Here is a 21,032-nt window from a genome sequence, read left to right as displayed (position 1 = left end):
TATCAGAGTTATACTAGCTTCATAGAAGGAATTTGGGAGTTTGCCATCTTTTTCTATGTTCATGGAGAGTTTGTGTAGGAATGGTGTCAGTTCTTCCCTGAATGCTTGATAAAATTCACCCTTGAATCCATCTGGTCCTGCAGTCTTCTTAGTTTTTCATTCTTTTATAGCCTTGTCTATTTCTTCTACTGAAAAGGGACTGTTGAGGTTTTTGATGGCCATTGGGGATAATCTGGGGAGCGATAGTTTTTTCAAGAATTCATCTATGTCTTCCAAGTTTTTTAATTCATTGGAATACAGTCCTTCATAGTACTGTGTAATTATCCTTTTGATTTCATTATGTTCCGTTGTAATATTCCCTCTTTCATCCCTCATCCTTGCTACTGAAATGCGTTCCTTCCTTTCTTTGGTCAAATTGGCGAGAGGTTTGTTGATTCAATTTATCCGTTCAAAGAACCAACTTTTAGCAGCATTGATTTTTTCACATAGTTTTCTTATTTCTCTCTCCTGAATCTCAGCTCTAATTCTTATTATTTCTTTTCTTTTTCTATTATTTGGATTTTCTTGCTGACTCCGCTCTAGTTGCTGTAAATTTTGTGTCAGTGTATCAATCATATGCCTCTCCTCCTTCTTTATGTGTGCATTTAATGCTATGAGACTACCTCTGATAACTGCCTCTGCTGTGACCCATAAGTTTTGGTATGTCATGTTTTCATTCTCATTGGTTTCTAGAAATTTCCTAATTTCATCTTTGATCTGAGCCAGTATGCTCTCCTTTTTCAATAGAGAGTTATTCATTCTCCAATGGTTTGCCCTTACTTTCTTTGTCTTCCTTTGGTTTAGTTCCAATCTTATGGCACAGTGGTCAGAGAGAAAGGTCTGTATGATATCAATATGCTTGAATTTATGTAGATTCGACTTATGCCCTAGCATGTGGTCTATTTTAGAAAACGTTCCATGTGTACCAGAATAGAATGTGAATTCCTTTTGGCTTGGGTGGATCTGTAGATAACTATCAGGTCAAATTGTCTAATTGTAGTGTTTAGATCTCTAGTCTCCTTGTTGAGTTTCTTTCCGAGTGATCTATCTTTCTCTTAGAGCAGTGAATTGAAGTCACCTACCGTAATTGTTGAGGTTGTGATTTCCTTTTTCATCCTTTGAAGTGTTTGTTTGACATATCCTGCTGGATGCTTATTTGGCAAGTAAATGTTTAGAATGCTTATTGGTTCTTTATGTAATGCTCCTTTGAGCTTTATATAGTGTCCATCCTTATCTCTTTCTATGGTTTGCACTTGGAGGTCAATTTTATCTGAGATTAGGATCGCAACCCCTGCCTTTTTTGTATTAGAGTTTGACTGATAATGTGTCCATCCTTTGATTCTCAGTTTGTTTTTATCTGTAATGCTGAGATATGTTTCCTGTAGGCAGCAGATCGAGGGTTTGTGTTTTCCAAGCCAGCTTATTAGCCTCTGTCTCTTAAGTTCTGAGTTCATACCATTAATATTCAGGGTTATTACATCTACCTATGGACCCTGTGATGTCATTTTATCTCTCTTGTGTTGGGTGTTTTCCTACCTCCATTTATTTTCCGTGGATTGTGCATATGTGTGTTTGCAGTCCATTCTTTCCTTCTTTCCATCATTGTGCCAGTTTTATCTTGGGGGCTGTTTTCCCTTTGATGGTCTCTGGGTGGAGTTGTTCTGTGTGGTGTCTCTTTTATGTGTTTGGTGAGTGTCGTTTTTCTGCCCGTACTGGGTCAGCGAGGATCTTTGGTAGTGCTGGGTTCCTTTTAGCATATTCTTTGAGGCTTTCCTTGTACGGGAAGACTCTCACTTCTTCATCTAATTTGACAGTTTGGCGGGATAGAGTATTCTTGTGTTTGCATTAATTTCCCAAAGTTTTCAGAATATACTGCTCCACTATCTCCTCTTCATAGTGTCTGCTGACAGGTCTGAGCATATTCTTATCTGCTTGCTTTTATATGTGGTTGCCTGTTTTTCTCTAAGTGCTCTCATGATTCTCTCTTTTTCCTCATAGTTTGATAGTTTAACCACTATATGTCTTGCTGACTTCTTCTGGGGATTCAGTCTAGCTGGCGTTATTTCAGCCTCCTGGATAGTTGTCTGGTTTTTGTTCCTTAAGTCAAGAAAGTTTTCCTCCAAGCATTCCATCACTAATTTAGATGTTGGTTTCCTTGATGTGGATTCCGTTAATTCTGAGGTTGTTCCTTCTCATTGCGTCACACATAGCGCTGAGGTTTTCTTCAGCTTCTCTGATGGACTTGTTAGACTTTTTCTCACATTTATTAATTTCTGCTTGTGAGTCCTCTAGGTCACTGGTTCAGTTCTCTGCCTCTTCCATTCTCTGGGCGAAGTCCGTGAATTTGCTGTTAGTTTTTGTTATCTCACCCTTTAACTCCTGTATTTCCCTTTGGTGCTTAGCCTTTAATTCCTCTATCGTTTCATCCTTTTTCTGTAAGGCTTCCCTCATGTCCTGTATGGCTCCAAGCAGCATTCTGAAGATTTCTTTCTGAGGAAGGTCAACCTCTGCCCTTTCTATGACCGCTGTTAGGTCCAGGTGGTCCTCTGGCATTGGATTTTGTTTCTCTTTTCTTGTTGAAGCTGTGGAAGTAGCTTGTTGTTTTTTGTTCGATTTGTGGGCACTTGGTGCCATTTTCCTGGGTGGCTCAGAGCCCTGAGCTCTCTTTGTGAGGTTGGTGCTTCAGCTGGCTGCCTTTAGCCAACTGCCTTGAGGGGTTGTACATCACCTTTGTCCTGCTGGGGATTCCCTCTTGCCTTCTCCTATTGTTTGTGCTCCAGCCACCTTCTGGTCTCCTTAGGGGCTGTTTGCAGCTGTCCAAGCTGCGGTCTGATAGAAAGTATTGGCCTCAGTGTAGGGGAGCGTATTTAGGGGATGAGTTGGGGATTGGGGGATCTGTTTCTGGCTAGGGGCACTTCCCTCAGGTAGGCAGGTGGGAGGGGGCCCGAAACTGGTGTGCCAATGCACCGCTTGGAGCCCAAAGGGTGGGACAGAGTGAGCAGGGAGAAGGGAGAATGCAGTGATAAAGCCCCCAACGCTTGGATTCCTATGCCGCGGCTGCAGAAAGTTCTGCCTGACTTTGATCCTCTGCCTGGCCGGCCGGCAGAACCATAACACGATGAGTATCACTGAGTGCATGTGTGTGTCCCTGCACAGGTGCGCACATGGGCGTGCGCATGTATAGTGGAGCAGGTGAGGGGGGAGGCTCAGGGAGGGGGATGGCTGGCAGATCTTCAAGGAGCGCAGTGATGGGGTGGGCTCCTCTGGGATGTGACCTCTGAGCTTGCGAGGTCAGATTGGCGGTTCGCGTGGAGCCCAGAGGCAAGTCCTCAGTCTCTGCCTTCTGCCTTGCTGTGGCACTGGGAGCGCACCTCCGGGGAGAAGGGGGGAGGGTCTGGCCTGCTGGACCACAAGGGGTGCCCGGGTGGGGCCTGAATCTGCAGGGGGTGGGGGGGCATGCTAGTTGAAGCACACGCATGGGCCCCGGGCTCCCTGAGGCAGGGTGGGGGTTACAGACTGACGGTTTTGCGCAGAGCACTGAGGCAGGCGCACCCTCTTCTGTGCACCTGGCTGCCTTGTGGCGAAGTCCCAGCAGAGCGGGCTCAAGGAGCACTGTGCCAGAGACCACGGGTGTTTGTGCTAAGCCCTGGCTATGGGTGGGAGTCCACCTCTGGGTCTGAGAGATGCTCTGTGTGGTCTTGGGAACCGAACAGACAAATTTGGTACCCCTACTCCGCCCCGAACTCTCCCCACTCACTGATCTCCTCAGAACTCCAGAAGTGAGCTACTTATCTGGTGGCAATCTTCCCGGGATCCCCTTAAATTTTTTTGTGAAGTCACCCTAACAAGACCTAGAATGGTGTCTTACAAAGAGAGCTTGCCTGCAGCCATCCAATGATTACAGTGATATATTTAACCATGATTTTGTCTTGTTTTGTTTTCTGGAATAAATCTGTGCATATATGGACTGGACCTATTGTAGCAATTCTTTTTGACTTACTTTGGTAGATATATAATTGTCAATTTGAGGATTAAGAGTATAGAGGTGGAGTCTAGCTTGTCAATCAGATCATAACCAATGAGGAATCTGTGTGGGCATGGCCTCTCATTATCCTGAGAATTCTGGGAAATCCGGTACTTCCTCCTTGGAGGTGGGAAACCCTTCTCTCTCTGACACACCCTGGGAGACAAAGCAGCTGACAAGACACATGGACCCACCCTGATGCAGAGAGCCCTGCCAGTGATGAGCTGGTTTCCAACAACACTGGATCCAAAGACTTTCTACCCACTGGCCTGTGATCTTCTACATTCAGAGTCATTGCATGTGTTTCGTGAGTCTGAAGAGGACTTTATAGATTGGTATCGAACATATGGGCTAATATCAGACTTATGACCTTGATCTGGCCTGGGCTGGTAATTTTTCTCAATGTTCAATTGCTGTTGTATATAAATCTCTTTCTTATACACATATGTGTGTCCATGGATTTGTTTCTCTAGTCTACCCAGACTAACACACTTACCATTGTATATCCTTCATTGATTCTATTTCAGTCTGTTTGGTATTCATTTACAACACTGATTCATTTCAGTAGGACTTATTATGTACATCTGTCTGTGTGTATATGCGTCTCAGTTTGTTCCACTGTTTTAATGCTGAGAATATGGATAACCTCTTCTGCCTTGCTAAGGGGAAGATTTGATGTAATGAAAGCAAAATTGTTAACCCACAATGTTTGTTCAGAATTGCTGTATTTCAACTCAATTGGTCTAATCCTAATGCTTCTAAAGAACCATATTCTTGAAATAATCTTGTTAAGTTGAGGTTTTTAGTGAACTAACTAAAGATGCTTTCCTGACCAAGGAAAATGGAAAATGAGACTTATATTTTCATGAATTGTATATATGTTAGGTAGCCAGAATAGGGACCAAATTGTCCACTGGGCATGCTAAAAATTCAGGCTCTGAGCCAGGAAAGGGCAGTACACCTGGGTGGGCCCCAATCTGGACCAGGTGAGATTTATTCAGCCAATGGGACAAACAGCACCATTGACCATGCCTCCCAACGGTGGTGGGATCCCTGAAAAGCCAGAAACTTTGAGACCACTGCTTTCTCCCGGCAGCTCCTACACAGTTGCACGAGGCCAGGCTGTGGTCCCACACAGCTGTGTCATGGTCTCCTCCTTTTCCAGCTGCCCCTAGGCTGAACTGCAGTTATTCTCTGTCCTCAGATTTCCATGTGTGGGTGAGAAGTACCCTGAGGGTGCCTCTGTAAAACCTGAAACTTCTTCTATCTTTTATAAAACTCACTTGGCTCACAAACCAGGTTTCGGAATGAATTCTTTCTTGTGTGAAGCCAAGGACTGAGAGCTATTTCTTTCCTGTGCATAAACTTTCCATATTTGATTGCCATTGTCACCATTAACCAGTCATATCTTGTCCCAGGACTTAAAAACAGCTTACTTTGGCTTTTTCTCTATTGAAATGACCAAGTAAAATATTTTTCCATCCAGTGTAGTGTTATCTGGTATTAAACATATATTTAAATACATAAAATTCTGTAGGATGTGCACATACACAAATGTATACTTCACTCAGGAACAAACAGCAGATAGGATCAAATTATGATTTATGGCTGATGCCAAAACAAAAGTAATGCCTAAGAAATCCAGGCAATGTGCCATTTGTCCTAAGGGCTTTTTTTTTTTTTGCTGAGTCATCCCAGTTTTTAACACTCCCAGGGTACTGTCTAAAACTAGATGTTGACTAGGAAATATGTACTTTTTATTACTTCAGCTGTTTGCTTTGTTCCCTCAACCTCAACAGAGTTAAAGGATAAACTATTACTGATAGAGATACTGTCCTGCTTTTCACCCTATGGTGGCTACCAGGGAGGGTTTAGACCAACTACCCAAAGAGAGAACAAGGACTTTTATATTGTCTAAGGTTGTGAAGGGAAGGAAGGCTAATCAAGGAGGCATGCTCTGAGTAGCTATGCAGCCTTTGGGTTCCTTGAAAACTGGAAACTGCTTCTCCATGGCCACCGAATGATCAAAGCCTCAAAATAGCCTTGGTGACAATATGGTTTCAGTGATCAGCTGCAATGCTGTGCCTTGTATGGGAAAAAGTAACCTGTAATGAGGCCATGGACATGACATTAGGCAGTATTCATTTACTGCACAATTTCACAGATCCTATTGCTACATGGGAAGCTTACAAGATTAGGCTGAGAAATGGAGATGGACACATCAAAATACTGTTCTAAGAATAGGACTTATGAATGCCTCAGAGTCATATTTTGATTTTTAATTTAATTTTTTCTTTGATATCATCTAGATTGCTATATCATTTCTGAAGAAGCCTATTTATTAATTGTTTTCCATTTGTGATTTAAGTTGATGGTTTAAGAAAATTAGGTTAAATTATACTTTATGTTGTGAGTCAAATAGGCTCAATAGTAACAGGATTGATCTTGTGCTTTACCCAGAACATGATCAGTCAATATAAAAAATATACCTATCTTCTGTTTGCACTGAGAATAAATTATATGCATCTATTTTATGTTTTTAATGGGAAGCCTTTTTGTTTCTTAATACAATCAGGTACTTAATTTTCAAAATTTCTGATAGTGCTTATGGTAATAAGAAGAAAAATGATAAATTTTATCCATCATGTCTTGCACCAATATACTTGATCATATTAGTAATATATTTTTATAAAAGAAAATAATATGTCCTTTCTGGGAAAATAGTGTTAGACATTGTGATGGTAAGGATTTATGTCAACTTGTCTAGATCAGGATTTTCAGTGGTTTGGCAATTAAGACTTAGTAATGCCCCATAATGTGACCAAATAGAGTGTAATCAACTTCATGATGGAGATCTACTGTGAACACCCAATCAGTTGTAAGAAGTCAAGAATGAAATGCAAGCTCCTATGCAGATCACTGGTCTGATGCAATTTAAAGGAAGCTTCCCTGGGAGTGTGTCCTAGTTCCTATATAAATACATGTTGTGGAAGAGTTTTTTTTTCTTTCTGGGTCTCGATCCTACACCTGGCTAATTAACTTCTGCTTCTTTGAACTTGAGTCAGAGTTCTGCCAAATTGTGTACATCATGACTCTGGGAGCTATCAGAAGCCTGCCAACTGACCTGCCCTCTGAACTTTTGGGTGGTGATCCATTTTTCTCTCAAGCCCCAAGCTTGAACTGCTGACCTTGGGTTTTTCAGCCTGATATTTTCGATGGTGTTCCTGTAAGAGGTATACATCTAGAAATATTGGAAGTTATAAAAAAATTAAATGGAACACACTAAAAAATCCACATTCTAGGCATTAGTAGGCTGAAATGGACTTGTACTAGGCATTTTGAATCATAATATAATATAATTTGCTATGCTCACAATGACACAATCAAGAAGAATTCCATTGCATGCATCCTCAAAAAGGACTATCTTGAGGATAGTCAAGATCTATCTTGAAGTACAATACTGTCTGTGATAGAATTATATTTTACCCCTTCTCAAGGAAATCTACTTAATTCAACAACTTTTCAAATGTATGCACCATCCATAAAAGCTAGCGAGGAAGAGTTGAAGAATTCTACCAATGTTTTCAACTTGAAATTGATCAAACATGCAACCAAGATGCATTGACAATTATTGGTGATTGGAATGCAAAAGGTGGAAACAAGGAAGGAAAAGTAGATCGAAAACATGGCCTTTGTACTAGAAATAAAGCTGGAGATCACATGATATAATTTTTCTAGAACAATGACTTCTTTCTTGCAAATATCTCTTTCAACCACAGAAAAAGCAAATATACAAATGCACTTCTCCCAATTGAATATACAGAAATCAAATTGACTACTCTGTGTGAAGAGATACTGGAGATGCTCAATATAAGCAGTTAAAACCAGGTCCGGGGCTGGATATGGAATGGACCATCAATTGCTCATATGTAAGTTCAAGTTGAAGCTGAAGAAAACCAAAATAAATCTACTAGAGTAAAAATAAGACCTTCAGTCTATCCCACCTGAATTTAGAAAACATCTCAAGAACAGATTTGACATATTGACCCTAATGACAAAAGACCTGATTAGCTATGGGATGATATTTAGGGCATCATACATGAAGAAAACAAAAAGTCATCAAAAAGATAGGAAGGAAAGAAAGAAAGAAGCAATCAACTTGAATGCCAGAAGACTTTTAAACATGTTCCTAATTGAAGAGTGGCTAAGGCAAATGGGAAAAATGATGAAGTCAAAGAGCTGAACAGAAAATTTCAAAGGGCAGCTCAAGAAGACAAAGCAAAATATTATAATTAAATGTGAAAAGACCTAGAGTTAGCAAACTAAAAAGGAAGAATACACTTAGCATATCTTAAACTAAAAACGTCCAGAAAAAATGGAAATCTTGAGTCTCAATTTTGAAAGAGTCTATGAGCAAAGTATTGCTCAATGCAGGAAGTATCAAAAGATGGTGGAAAGAATACACAGAATCGCTGTACCAAAAAGTACTAGTCAACATTACACAATTTCAAAGGCTAGCATCTGAACAAAACTAATCCTAATGAAAGAAGTCCATCTGCACTGAAAGCATTCGCCAAAAAGAAAGCTCTGGGAATTGACACATTTCAACAAGCTTATAAAACACTGGAAGCACTTATTTGTCAATGACCAGATATGAATCCCTTCCAGTCAGTTGGCCAAGAAGCGGTATTCCAAATTTCCGTGCAACTCAAGGCCTTTTCAACACCCCCTTTTCCTTGATAAAGCTGTAGATTAGCTGCTTCTTGAATCTAGATCTCTGATCTTCCTCTTTTTCCTAGCCCTTACAGAATGCAGATGGAAAACATTCCATCTACCTTTAGCATAAAACAGAAGATAGGTGAGCATGGTTGACACACCCCATTATTTAATTCTTTCAGACTTTTAGAAAGTTCCTGGCCCTTGTTTCAGTACAGTTGGGTTCTACCTCTACCTCTACCTCCACACAACTATCCACAACTCTCAAGTTGACATAAAATGTAAGTACCAGACATCCTCAGTTATTTGTTTATGATTAAAATCAACATAATGATTCCAGAAATTATTATCTGGAAAATTTGGAGAAGATATATTTAAGGGTTTTGTTTTCTCTTCTTTTGGAAACCTTTTCTTACTCTGCATTCAAATGTGCATCTTATCAAGTGTGTATATGCTGCATTTTTCTTCTTAAGAAAAGTTGACTTAAAATGCTATATTTAAAAAATTTACCAAAAGATATCTAGTCTAATCCCTAAAACCTATGAATACTACTTTATGGGAATGAGGGAAGGAGAACAGTACATCTCTGCAAATATAATTAAATTAAGAATCTTGTAATCAGGAGCTTATCATGAATTGTACGGGTAGGCGGAATATAATCACATGTAAAATAAAAGAGAATCAGAAGGAATTATAACACATATAGAGGCGAAGACCATGTAAAGTTGTAGCTGAGAGAGCTTTGAAAGTTCTAGCCTTGAAGATTGGGGTGAATTAGTCACAAGCTAAAAAAGACTGGCAGCCACCAGAAGTTGAGAGAGACAGAAAAATGCACTCTCATCCAGAGTCTCTAGTGGAAGCATGTCTCTGCCAACACTGATACTGATTTGGGTCCTATGGTCCAGAACCGTGAGGAATAAATTTAGGGGAAATAAATGAAAGCCAGCAAGTTTGGGGGATTTGCTATAGGAGCCACAGGAAACTAATACAACTACCATGAAAAATATATAGCAAAGTTTTTCAAGTAATTTCTATATATTTTCCACTGATTAAAAAAGAAAAAAATATATATATATATATTCTACTGATTCCTAGAATTTCTGGGTCTACCTGAAAACTTCCCTAACTTGATAATAGTTGAATTGTCTTAATGTTCTCCATTATCTTCTCTACTTGATCTTTCTGGGTTCTAATATCCATTGCAATGGCTACACATCATCAACTCACAGACAAAATTTGTGATTAAAGGGTTTATTAAGGATGTAATGCCAGTGCAAAGTGTTCAGGGTAGTTGTTTACCATGACATGTTATGAAGTTTCAACTCTGCTAGCAATTGCCCAAATGGGTATTGGTATGCCTCAAACCAAATGGATTCAGCTCAAATTTCATGGGTCAACAAACCCAGCTCCTTGAGTGAAATACCCAGAAGCACGTCACTCCAGTAAGCCTCCATATAAAGGCACTCAGCTCCACTTCTGTGGATCAGAAAGTCTAACTTGCCCAATTAAGTGTCCAGAGGCACCCTACTCTGAAAATCAGGTTCCAGAACAAAAGCATTCATTTTAACTTATTCCTTGGGTTGGGGACTCCATCACTCTGTTCCATGCTCTGGATCCTGATTCTGCTGCTAATCCTCTGATGGTACAACTGTCATCTGGATCCAGGAGGTTCCGGATACAGGGATCTTGGATCCAGAAGATATGCTCCACTCCTGGCCCTTGCTGGTAATAAGATCCCTCCTCCTACTTCCCAGAGGGCTCTGTTTATACACAGCAGGATGTACTCCAGGGGATCCAAATCACAATTCCTCACAGGTGAATCCTACTAGTATTCCCACCCTCCCTTCTTATCAGACCCAAGCAAGGAAAGATCATTTGGTGAGAGTTAGAGACTTTGGCTGGAAGAGCCACAGTATATAATTCACTGTCCCTGGAATAAACATTCTTATTTCTCAACTTTAGTAAAGGTTTGTCCCTATTAAGGGTAATATAATTATAATCAAGTGAAAATAGGCAAGAATACATATATTTTTATATGGATGGCCAAAAATTTAGAATATCTAAGAACTAGCTGTAGGACATTCAGTAACTATTACAACTAATCAAGATTTAGAAAACACAAATGGCATTGTTCTTTGCATGATAAGTACAAAGCATCTCGATTACAAACCAAACAGTGAGGGCTAAATGTATATATGCTGCATTTATAAATTCTGATCTAGCCAATTAATATACATATCCCTTATCCTAAAACCTAGCTGTAAATAAAAGGGAAAAGTCATGTATGATAAAGCTCCATGAAATCCATCCTCTAAGTTATGATGAGTAACTTGAACTCCAAGATTTCGAAGTCGTGTGGCATACATAAATCCATCATCTCTGAAGATATCATATTGACAGGTAATAATATAAGTTGATGGCAAAGTCCGTAACAGTGAATCATTGGCCAACAAAGGTTGGGCTCTAATGTCCATAAGTCCTGGGAGTGAACTGTTATATCCTCCAAGAACTGATGCAGTATAAATTCGGTTCTTTTTTAACTTCTCGGGAAGTAGGGTACTCCAATTAGTAAACTTGAACAGATGCCTTGATTCCAGAGGCATATGCTGATTTCTTTCAATTGCCCGAGGAAGTTCCTCATCCTTGGTGAGATACAGACTCACAAATTTTATGGCGATGTCCCGGGTTAGAATTATACTGTGTTTGTTTTCTAGATGAGATGGCAAATGGGAATCAATTATCTGTAATCCAGGGTAAACTAAAGCTTGCATCTTGATTTTACTTTTCATTTCAGGATAATTCTGCATCTGAAAAATACCATGATATTCTGTAAGACAAAACCCACCAATCTATTACAAAGAAGAATTTAAATTTGAATAGTTTAAGTAATCCTGGAATTTTTTTAATTTTAAAAATATGTGATATAAGTTATAATGTCATAATAATTTTCACAATACTTATGTCTTTGGGTGGCATAAAAATTAATTTCAACAATAAATATTTTCTTTAAAATTTTTTCTGTGAGAAAGCAAAATACACATGTTGTTGTTGTTGTCTGCTGTTATAGAGTTGGCTCCTACTCACAGCCCCCCTTCACACAACAGAACAAAACGCTATCTGGTCCTGCACCATGGTCCCTCACAATTGTTCTTATATTTGAACCCACGATGGCAGGCGTTTTATCAATCCATCTTGTCAAAGGCCTTCCTCCATTTTGGCTGACTCTCTACTTTACCAAACACAATGTAAGTATGTGAGACAAAGTCTCTCTAACCTGTCCTCTAGAGAGAATTCTGGCTGTACTTCTTCTGAGACAGATTTATTTGTTCTTTTGGCAGTCCATGGTACTTATTTATGATAAATATCAATGAAAATCATCTAAATATGATATTCCTATAGAAATTGACTTCATATAGGTTTGAAAGAAATTCTTCTTGATCAAAAGTAGCTAAAAAATGGAAGAAATAAATATAATCATTAACATAATGTTTTCATGGCAATAGGCAAACGTTTCTAAGGTAATGCTATGCATTTTAAGAAACAGGAAAAGTGCAAAGTAATGTTTTAAAGAAATTATGAATAGGCAACTTGATTCTGAGTTAACTGTGTAGTGTTTGGGAAGCAAAGCCATAAAATTATGAAAAATGTTGATGGTTGCAATATTTAAAGTAAAAAGAGAAATCACAGAATATTTGACCACAAGTCCCTTCTTTCCTGAGACAAAACCCTGAGACTTTCACCATGAGCCATTATATCTTTCCCTTTCTCCTCCCGCGGGCCCTGTTGATTGCACGTTTTACCTTACTGGAAGCAATTGGTTCATCTACAGACTGGAATCTACAACAATGCCACCTGCACAGAAAAAAATGCCTGTTGCCATTCTAAGCAAAGAGTACAGGATCTGAAGGGTTTGTCTCTAAGTCAAAACCTCAACAAGGTAGCCAAGTGAATCCAAAGAAGGGAATAAACTGAAAGCCAGGAGTCCTGGAGTAGAGGAAATTGTACCTTACCACCAGGACTCCCAAGATAGTAGAGGTTTCAAAATTTAGAATGAAAGTGAGTCTAAATTCCCCTAACCCCACATCCCTCCCCATGGCCTTCAGATAGGTGATTTACTAAACAAATATCAGTCATCAATATTATACCCTCAATCTAACAAGCCTGGGAAAAGAAATAGACTGAGACCACACAAACCTGGAGAGAGCAGGAAGTATCCACTGATACCATTCTCAGGCAGACAGCAATTTTGGGTACATTGACTCCAAACAGTGCAATTCAAAAGGTCTCCTTAGTGAATTCCATAAGGTTAGCTAAAGGAAGCATTTTCTTCAGCTCTGCTTGTGCTTTTCAATATTTTGATCTAACATTTCTTTCAGGATGCCATATGATGTAGCTCACTTTCCCACATATGCATCACTGTCACTGGTGATGCAGCAGTTAAAGCACTTGTCTGCTAACTAAAACATTTGGTTTTCAAACTGGCCAGCTGATCACTGGGAGAAAGATGTGCCTGTCTGCTCTGTAAAAATGTACAGCTTGGGATCTCTGTAGAGTAGTTCTACTATGACCTATAGAGTGCTATGAGTCAAAATTGAATTTGGGGGGTTTTGCCTTATGCTCTTTGTTGCTTCACCATTTGATGCTATTATCTTTCCGTCTGTCTTGTTCAGATCTCAAATAAAAGCCAATCTCCTTCCAGATATTAGTGGAAAAACTGCTGGATTCTCCAAGGCTGGCAATTTTTCGCTAGTCTTAACCAATATGTTATGATCCTGGGTTGCATCTTTTATCATAAATTTAGCTTGAAAGTACATATGTATGACTATGCATTTAAATTCCTGATCATAATGAGCTATTTATTCTCAAAACAACTCTAAACTAATAGTCTCTCAGGCCAATCATTACATTTTTTTCTTATGGAAATGTATATAATGAATCTTTCTATATGATTTTGATCTCCACAAACACTGACATGACAAAATTATCATTGAATTCCTTCACTAAGCCTAAATTAGTGAAATGATCAAAAACTATACGGAAAATAATAGAAGAATAAAGGAATGGTTGAATGAATCCTTGGAAGCAGAAACCATGATGCAAAAATCTGTAAGAGGGATATAATAAGTAGGTCCCAATCATAAAACTCAGCTATTAAACTATCTATAGCTTCCATTCTTTTATCCTAGACCTACATGGATTCAAAAGCATGGTAACTAGAGGGCAAAGGTATAAATAAAAATTAGGACCGAAACACAACAAGCCTTGAATGGATTGCATGAAGAGGGTTTGCTCTTATATTGTGTTCCTAATATGCACCTGAATGCAAAAACTGTGTAAGATATTATTAATTGTGTAGGATGTTATTACTTGAGGTGTAAACTAAGTCCACACACAGAAGAAGCATACCAGTTTGTGTGATCCAAGGAATCTAGTTAATAAAATTCAAATCCAAAGGAGGGGATTATGTGGAAGCTAAATTATAAACACCTGCTTTGCAGAAGGATATGGAAGATGGTAGAAGACTAAAATCCATTTGTTGTGTACTCACCCTCAAGGATTAAGTCTCTGTTGAATTCCTTTTGACATCGAGGCATATGAGTAGAATTGCAAAGTCAATCACTGCAGATGTAGTTAAGTTAAAATCTAATGTCCTATCATTCGATATCCCCTTTGATCCGTTCCATGTTGTTTCCATTTTTAATATGTTCTCTTTTCACTCTGATTGAAGTTTTTCTATGTTTTGTCTAGTCATTGTTGTTGGGTTTTTTTAATTGTTTGGTTGCTTTCTATGATTTTGTATGATTGTGTTTTGTTTTGTAGGATTTTCTTTATATAAAATGAGGATGGGTAGATATGTAGACACAGTAAATAGACAGGGCATGGCAGAGGATGGGGAGATATGAGGAACTAATAATAAATAAGAAAAAATGTTCTGAAATTGATTATGATGATGATTGCACAAATCTTAATATGATTGAATGATTAAAATGTATGATATATTAAGTATATGCCAATAAAATATTTTTTTTAAATAAGTAAGTTCTCAATGTACAAAGTGTTTGACTCATTCTGGGCAATTAATTACCTATAAAATATTGTTTTAGAAAGCACAGCAATCAAAATAAAAAGTCAAAAATGTTGAGAAAACCTTTTGGTTTATGGCACTAAGATTTATTTAGACGTGTTGGTAAATGAAGTTAGTGTCCATTTTTAAAAATTAAGTCATGTGGATAAATCCATTGCCCAAACATCAGTTAATAGTGGAAATTTGGAATGTACAGCATGAGACTCTAGGAAAATTGGAAGTCATCAAAATTTAAATGGAACACAGAAAGATCTGTATTCTAGCCATTATGGAGCTGAACAGAACCAGTATTGGTCATTTTGATGACCAGGTTTACTTTGTCAAGTATGACACAATCAAGCAAAAAGAACATTCCAAGGTCTAGCTTGAAGTACAATGCTGTCTATGATAGGATTATATCCATTAATCTTCAACAAAATCCAATAAATACTATTATTATTCTGTGCTTCTGTTTGTGTCCTTCCCTATTTCTGATAGCCTATATATTCTCTGTGCCAAAGTTCTCAGGTTTGTCTCAATTCCCTCACTGATGGCCCTAATAGTTTGGGATTTGACCTCAAGGTCTGTGATCCACCTTGAATATATCCTAGTGCATAGAGTGAGGTAAGGTTCTTGTTTCATTTTTCTGAAGGTAGATATTCCTTTTTTCCAGCACCACTTGTTGAAGAGGGCATCTGCTTCCCATTTGATATTGTGTTGATCCTGTGTACATCGAAAACTGGGAAAATGTCTTTAGTAATGACACATCAGACAAAGACCTTATTACTAAAATCTACAATATTGTGCTAGCCTAAAAAAGTGAAAAAAACGAATAGCCTATTGAGGAGGTGGGCAAAAGACCTGAACAGACGTTTGACAAGTGCAGAAACCCGAATGGCCCATAAACATGAGAAAATGTTCCCAATCATTAGCTATAAGGTAAATACAAATTAAAACAACTATGAGATGCCGCCAAACATCCTCAAAGATAGCCCAATTCAAAAGCTCAGTATGTGCAGCAAATATAGAAATCGAACTGACGATACCTAAAACAAACAGAAATCGAGCTACCATATGACCCAGCTACACCCCAACTAGGCATATACCCAGAAGAAGGAAGAAACAGACCATGACCAGCCATCTGCATTTCAATGTTCATTGCGGTGCAGTTCACAATTGCAAAGAGTTGTAAACAACCTAAATTTCCACCAATGGATGAATGGATTAAAAACCTCTAGTATATACAAACAATGGATTATATACAAAAGCAGTAGTGAATGCATGAAACACATCATTGTATAGGAAGAGTTGGAGGAAATTATGCCAAGTGAAGTAAACCAAACACAAAAGGACAAGCACAACATGAGTCCACTGAGGTAAGCTTAAAAAGTATACCAGGCATAGGGGAAAAGCTACTAAATATATACCTTCCTGGGGCAGGGTCCAGGCACCCTGGCAGGGGTCAGAGCCAACCCAGGGATGCATATGGCAGCCAACTAAAAAGATGGGGGAAAGAAAAAAAAAAAAGAAAGGATGAGGGTAGTTGGGGAACAGGGCACAAACCCACCCACAGGGAAGGTATTGGTTATGTCTCCACAGGAAAGGGAGAGAGGGGCCAGACCTCTTCCCTGTTCACCAAGCCTTGAGGGCAACATATCAGTGTGGAGCAGCAAACTCACAGAGAGTTCTGCGGGGCCATCTCAAATCCTAGACACATTGACCCCCTCCCCAGAAGAATGCACTACAGAGGACAGCACTGAATATATGGCCTGGGGAGAGTGGCAGGTCTGAGAGAGAGAGTGGACCGCATTCTGGCCCACCAAGCCTCTAGGAAGACATTCCTACTCTGAGCAGCCAATGCATAGAGAGGACTGTAGGGCCAGCCCCAACATGAGACATGACATCCCCTCGCTGATCCACAGTGCTTCAGGGAACAGCACTGGAGACACAGAGCAGAAATTGTGCCTGATCTGACACCACCATCCCCCTGACTTCCACCCCACTGGGGCAAAACATGAAATGTGACTGATAATAACTGATGTATGGATTGTTATAAGGGCTGTAAGAGACCCAATAAAATGATTTTTTAAAAAGAAGAATGTGAACGTTGGAAACAAGAGGAAGGAACAGCAGTTGGAAAATATGGTCTTGGTGATGGAAACAAAGCTGGAGATCATATGAGAGAATTTTGCAAGACCAACGACTTCTTTGGGCATGTCAGGAGAGACCAGTCCCTGGAAAAGGACGTTAACCTTGATAAAATAGAGCAGAAGAGGAAGACCCTCCACGGAGTTGCTGTAACAATGGGCTCAAGCATAGGAACAATGTGAGAATGGCGCAGGATCAGGCAGGGTGTCATTCTGTTGTGCACAGGTGTGTTATGGGTCAGAATCAACTCAATGGCACCTGAGGGCAACATTTGAATCTCTAATTTTTAAAGTTAGAGGTCATATTACTTACATTATTATTTATAACAGTCATTTACTAAGACTGTAGGGAAGATTAATTCTTCTTACTCTATTTCAGAGAAAATCTACTATACTCTATTCAGAATGTGCAGATTCCTAGCAACAGTGATTATCATTCCCACTAATCTTCCTTTCTAATCGATTGTCCTGACCCAATACTATCAATTCACAGGCAACCAGTGAGTAATTGAGTAAATTATGAGTCCTCATAAAGGAATACCAATGTGAAAGTGCTGTTGTCCTCATTCTAACATGCGTGCTTCAACTGTGCTGAGAGGTGAAGAACTCCCACAAGAACGTCTTAAGAGCCCAACACGATCAACCCAGTCTCTTTCTAGTAATTCAACCTATTCTTCCTGTTTCTTATCCTCCACCCAGCTAAACTTCCACTCCCTACTTCATGTTTTAAAACTAGGAAGCTATGATAGAGCATGTTGCTAAAACATGTTGGATTCATGGTCCAGAGTCAGTATCCAGTATCCTGGGAAAGAAGAACAGAAGTCACTGTTGTCCAGTGGTTAAAATGCCATAAATGGATATGAGTACTGAATTCGTAACAAATTAATTCTATATCCTTGGATAAGTTAATTAACCTTAAGTTACTTAAACTTAAATGTTTGCTGATCTTCCATCAAGCAAAGCATAGGTGAGATCGACTCAGTTCAATTTTGTTTGCAGGTACACTGGCAGTGTCTGAACTGGATTAGCATGTTTGTAACTCCTGTATACCATGATTCAGACTTCAGAAGCTTTAGGAAAAACATGGTCTATTACTCTACATTAAAGGATAATTAACATACTGTCTCATCATCATTTTAATGATTTGCTTAATCTAGTGTGTTGTCTAAAAATCTATTTTAAATTAATGTATCTCTCTTGGACAGCCATTTTTAGATCATTCCCATTCCACTTTCAAACATGGTCTTACCTCCCATGGGTTGTTTAGATCAGAACCCATTCTGACACCTGTAAATAACAATATCAATCATGATTTCTAATATCTGCCATAAGCAATTGTTATAAATCAGACATTCTGATTAGTGGTTTGTATTTGATTTTCTCTTGTATGCTAGTATGTAAAATATTGTGCAATGAATTACTTATTAGCTTTTTTAGCCATATTTTTTGTAACTCCCATCAGAAACTAGATGTGACCATGCAAATCAGGGGTATGGCAATCTAACATGGAGACTGTCTAATTTTGTTTTCTCATCTGGTATAAAAGGAGTCATTTCAGAAGCAGGTATGGTTGAATCTCACTGCCACACTAAAAGAAAAGCAAGGAGCAGAACACATCTTCTAGACCCCGAGATTCCTGTGTGGTAAAGCCCTTTGACCCAGGAGACAGAGCCGTGACACCCAAGGCGGACCAGCGGAGTGGTGATGGTGAAGGCAACGAGAGTACAGCACAGGAGTAGTGGGCTCCTGGGTCCAAAGGGCTGCGTGTAAGAGGCTGGCTTGAGGAATGGAACGACTCGGGCACTTAATCAGGGAGGCTAAATTTGCAAATTCCAGGCCTTAGAGCCAAGCACGTCAGCCTAATGCTTATGACAGAGTAATGTACCGCTTTCACATTTGTTGGTAGCACAAAAAGGGTTTTATAAACCCCCAAGCAGTGGAGAATCCAAGGGGTCACATGACTAAGAGATTGAAGATCAGAGAGAGATGTGCCTGTGAGCATAGCTGAAAAGAGGCACTCTCAACCTGAACTGAATCCTCAGAAATTCTGCTCCTGAATTGCCAACATTCCTAATAAAACTCCTTAATCATGGGTATTGTCTGTATGGTCTGTTGGGCAATTGTAATTAATATTTAAACCCAAAAGAGAAACTGAAAGTATCTAGATAATGATGGTTGGTGTTCAAATTTACCATGAAGGTTGGAGGGTAGGATCTGTCTGGCCTCTGCCTCATAGGAATCTGCCTTTGGCTGATGCCACTCTGTGGGAAACAGATGAGGCTATCTAATCCCATAAAGAGGTATGGTCTTAGAACTGCACATGGGCAGGTCCACCCTATTATTATGGGTTTTAATGGGCTCCATGACAGTGAGTTGAGTTCCTCCTTGTGAAGTCTGAGGAAGTAAGAAGTCACTCCCAGGCCATTTTTACCATCACAACACCCTAAAATCAATTTTCCCATTAATCCTCCGTGACTCCCCTATAGTCAGTAGTAACTAAGCCTTGCCAATTTCATATTTGTATTTAATCTATCCACTATATTACTACTAACTTCATCCTAATCCACAATGGTATTTGTGAACCACAGCAATGTAATTCTTTCCTAAATGCTCCTTTTTCTCCTCTACCCACCTTCCAATTTACTCTACATATTGTAAGACATTATCTTAAAATACAAACCTGATTTAACCTTTGTAATGATGTCTCAGTGTTCTTGAACTCATGGCAAATCACCTCACAAATGTCCTGCCCACCTCTCTAAACATATCATTTATCATAATTATTTTTTTCTCTTCTATTTAGTATCTACAGACTTCATTCATATCTTTGAGCCAATAGCCTAGCGAATAAACAAGCAGGGACTACATAACAGGGAGAAAGCAAAAATGGATTCATACCTTTCTTAGGCAAATAGTCAAATCTGGTTCCAAAAATAAATAGCAAGTTAATGCTGGTTCCAAAGGTGTGCATTGCCAATGCCTCTTATCTCTAAGTCAAACTCCAAATTTTTCCCACAGAAACACAATGAGAATAACCTCTGAGGTTGTGTTATATTACACAAGGACTAGGATAGAGAATGTTACTAATCAGGAAAAACAGGTTAGAACGAAACAGGGAGGTACTCTGAAGAGAGAAGAAAATATATGGGAGGAGCAAATTATAGTGCTAGGATTTTAAGATATAAACATAAAAAATGTGTCCTAGATTCCCAAACACTTAGTGTCTAGTTGAGAATATAAACATGCAACAAAATATAGGATAAACATTATACTGAACTGTAAAGGTAATGTGAAAAATATTTCCCTGCAGAGCAGTTTTCAGCATTTGTGTAACTTTCAGGTAGAGAAATCAACATGCATATCCATGTGTGTGTGTGTGGGTTTGTGTGTTAGTCTGGGTAATTTAGAAAACAAATCCACAGAAACTCGTGTGGGAAACAGAAAGATTTCCACCCAAGTCGTCTCCCCCAAATATGTTAGACTTAGGATATTGCTTGCAGCTAATGGTAAAAGTTACTTCCCTTGAGGTAATCAGTCACCAGACTAAGGTAGGCCCCACTCACTGCTGTTAAGGACAATGGACAGGCCTGCAGTCATGGATTTGGTTCCTGTAGGTGGAGTTCACACCCTACTGATAATGGTCTCTATCAGTTGAGCCAGGGAACAGGTCAAACTGGCTCAGTGGCATCCAAGTTAAGCTGCCATCCTGAATCTAGGATCCATCCATCTTGTCACATGGATACCCCCAATCCCTCCTCTTCCTATGGTGTGTATGACCCTAGACCACCCCCTTCCATTACTGTACTACCTATAACACAGCCCTTTCCTGTGACGTATGTCTTCACCTGTAATTAGGGGGCTTGAACGTCCCCAGAGAATATAACAGCCTTGGTTAGCATTAACTACCACTCTCTCCATATGGATCACCAAGCGGGGCTGAGGTGAACACTGCTACCATGAATTGTGTCTGACTCCATTATTTCAATCTCTCTCTTCTATCTCTCATGCTCTCTATGACTTTACTATAATCTTTACTTATTAT

The 21,032-nt window shown here is 39.3% G+C and overlaps 1 protein-coding gene across 1 annotated transcript in view; it reads right to left on the bottom strand.

The window, feature by feature from the left end:
* Window positions 1–10,983: 10,983 nt before the first annotated feature.
* The window catches only part of LOC101639705 (arylacetamide deacetylase-like 2), a 46,074-nt gene continuing 36,025 nt past the window's right edge, over window positions 10,984–21,032 (bottom strand). The window contains exon 5 of the mRNA XM_004715992.1: window positions 10,984–11,586. Coding sequence (XP_004716049.1) covers window positions 10,984–11,586 — 603 coding nt within the window. The remainder of the gene's footprint in view (window positions 11,587–21,032) is intronic.

Source organism: Echinops telfairi, unplaced genomic scaffold (assembly GCF_000313985.2).
Source record: "Echinops telfairi isolate 266 unplaced genomic scaffold, ASM31398v2 ScPeMD7_7422;HRSCAF=8460, whole genome shotgun sequence".
NCBI lineage: Eukaryota > Metazoa > Chordata > Mammalia > Afrosoricida > Tenrecidae > Echinops > Echinops telfairi.
This window is presented reverse-complemented; position numbering and strand designations above follow the sequence as displayed.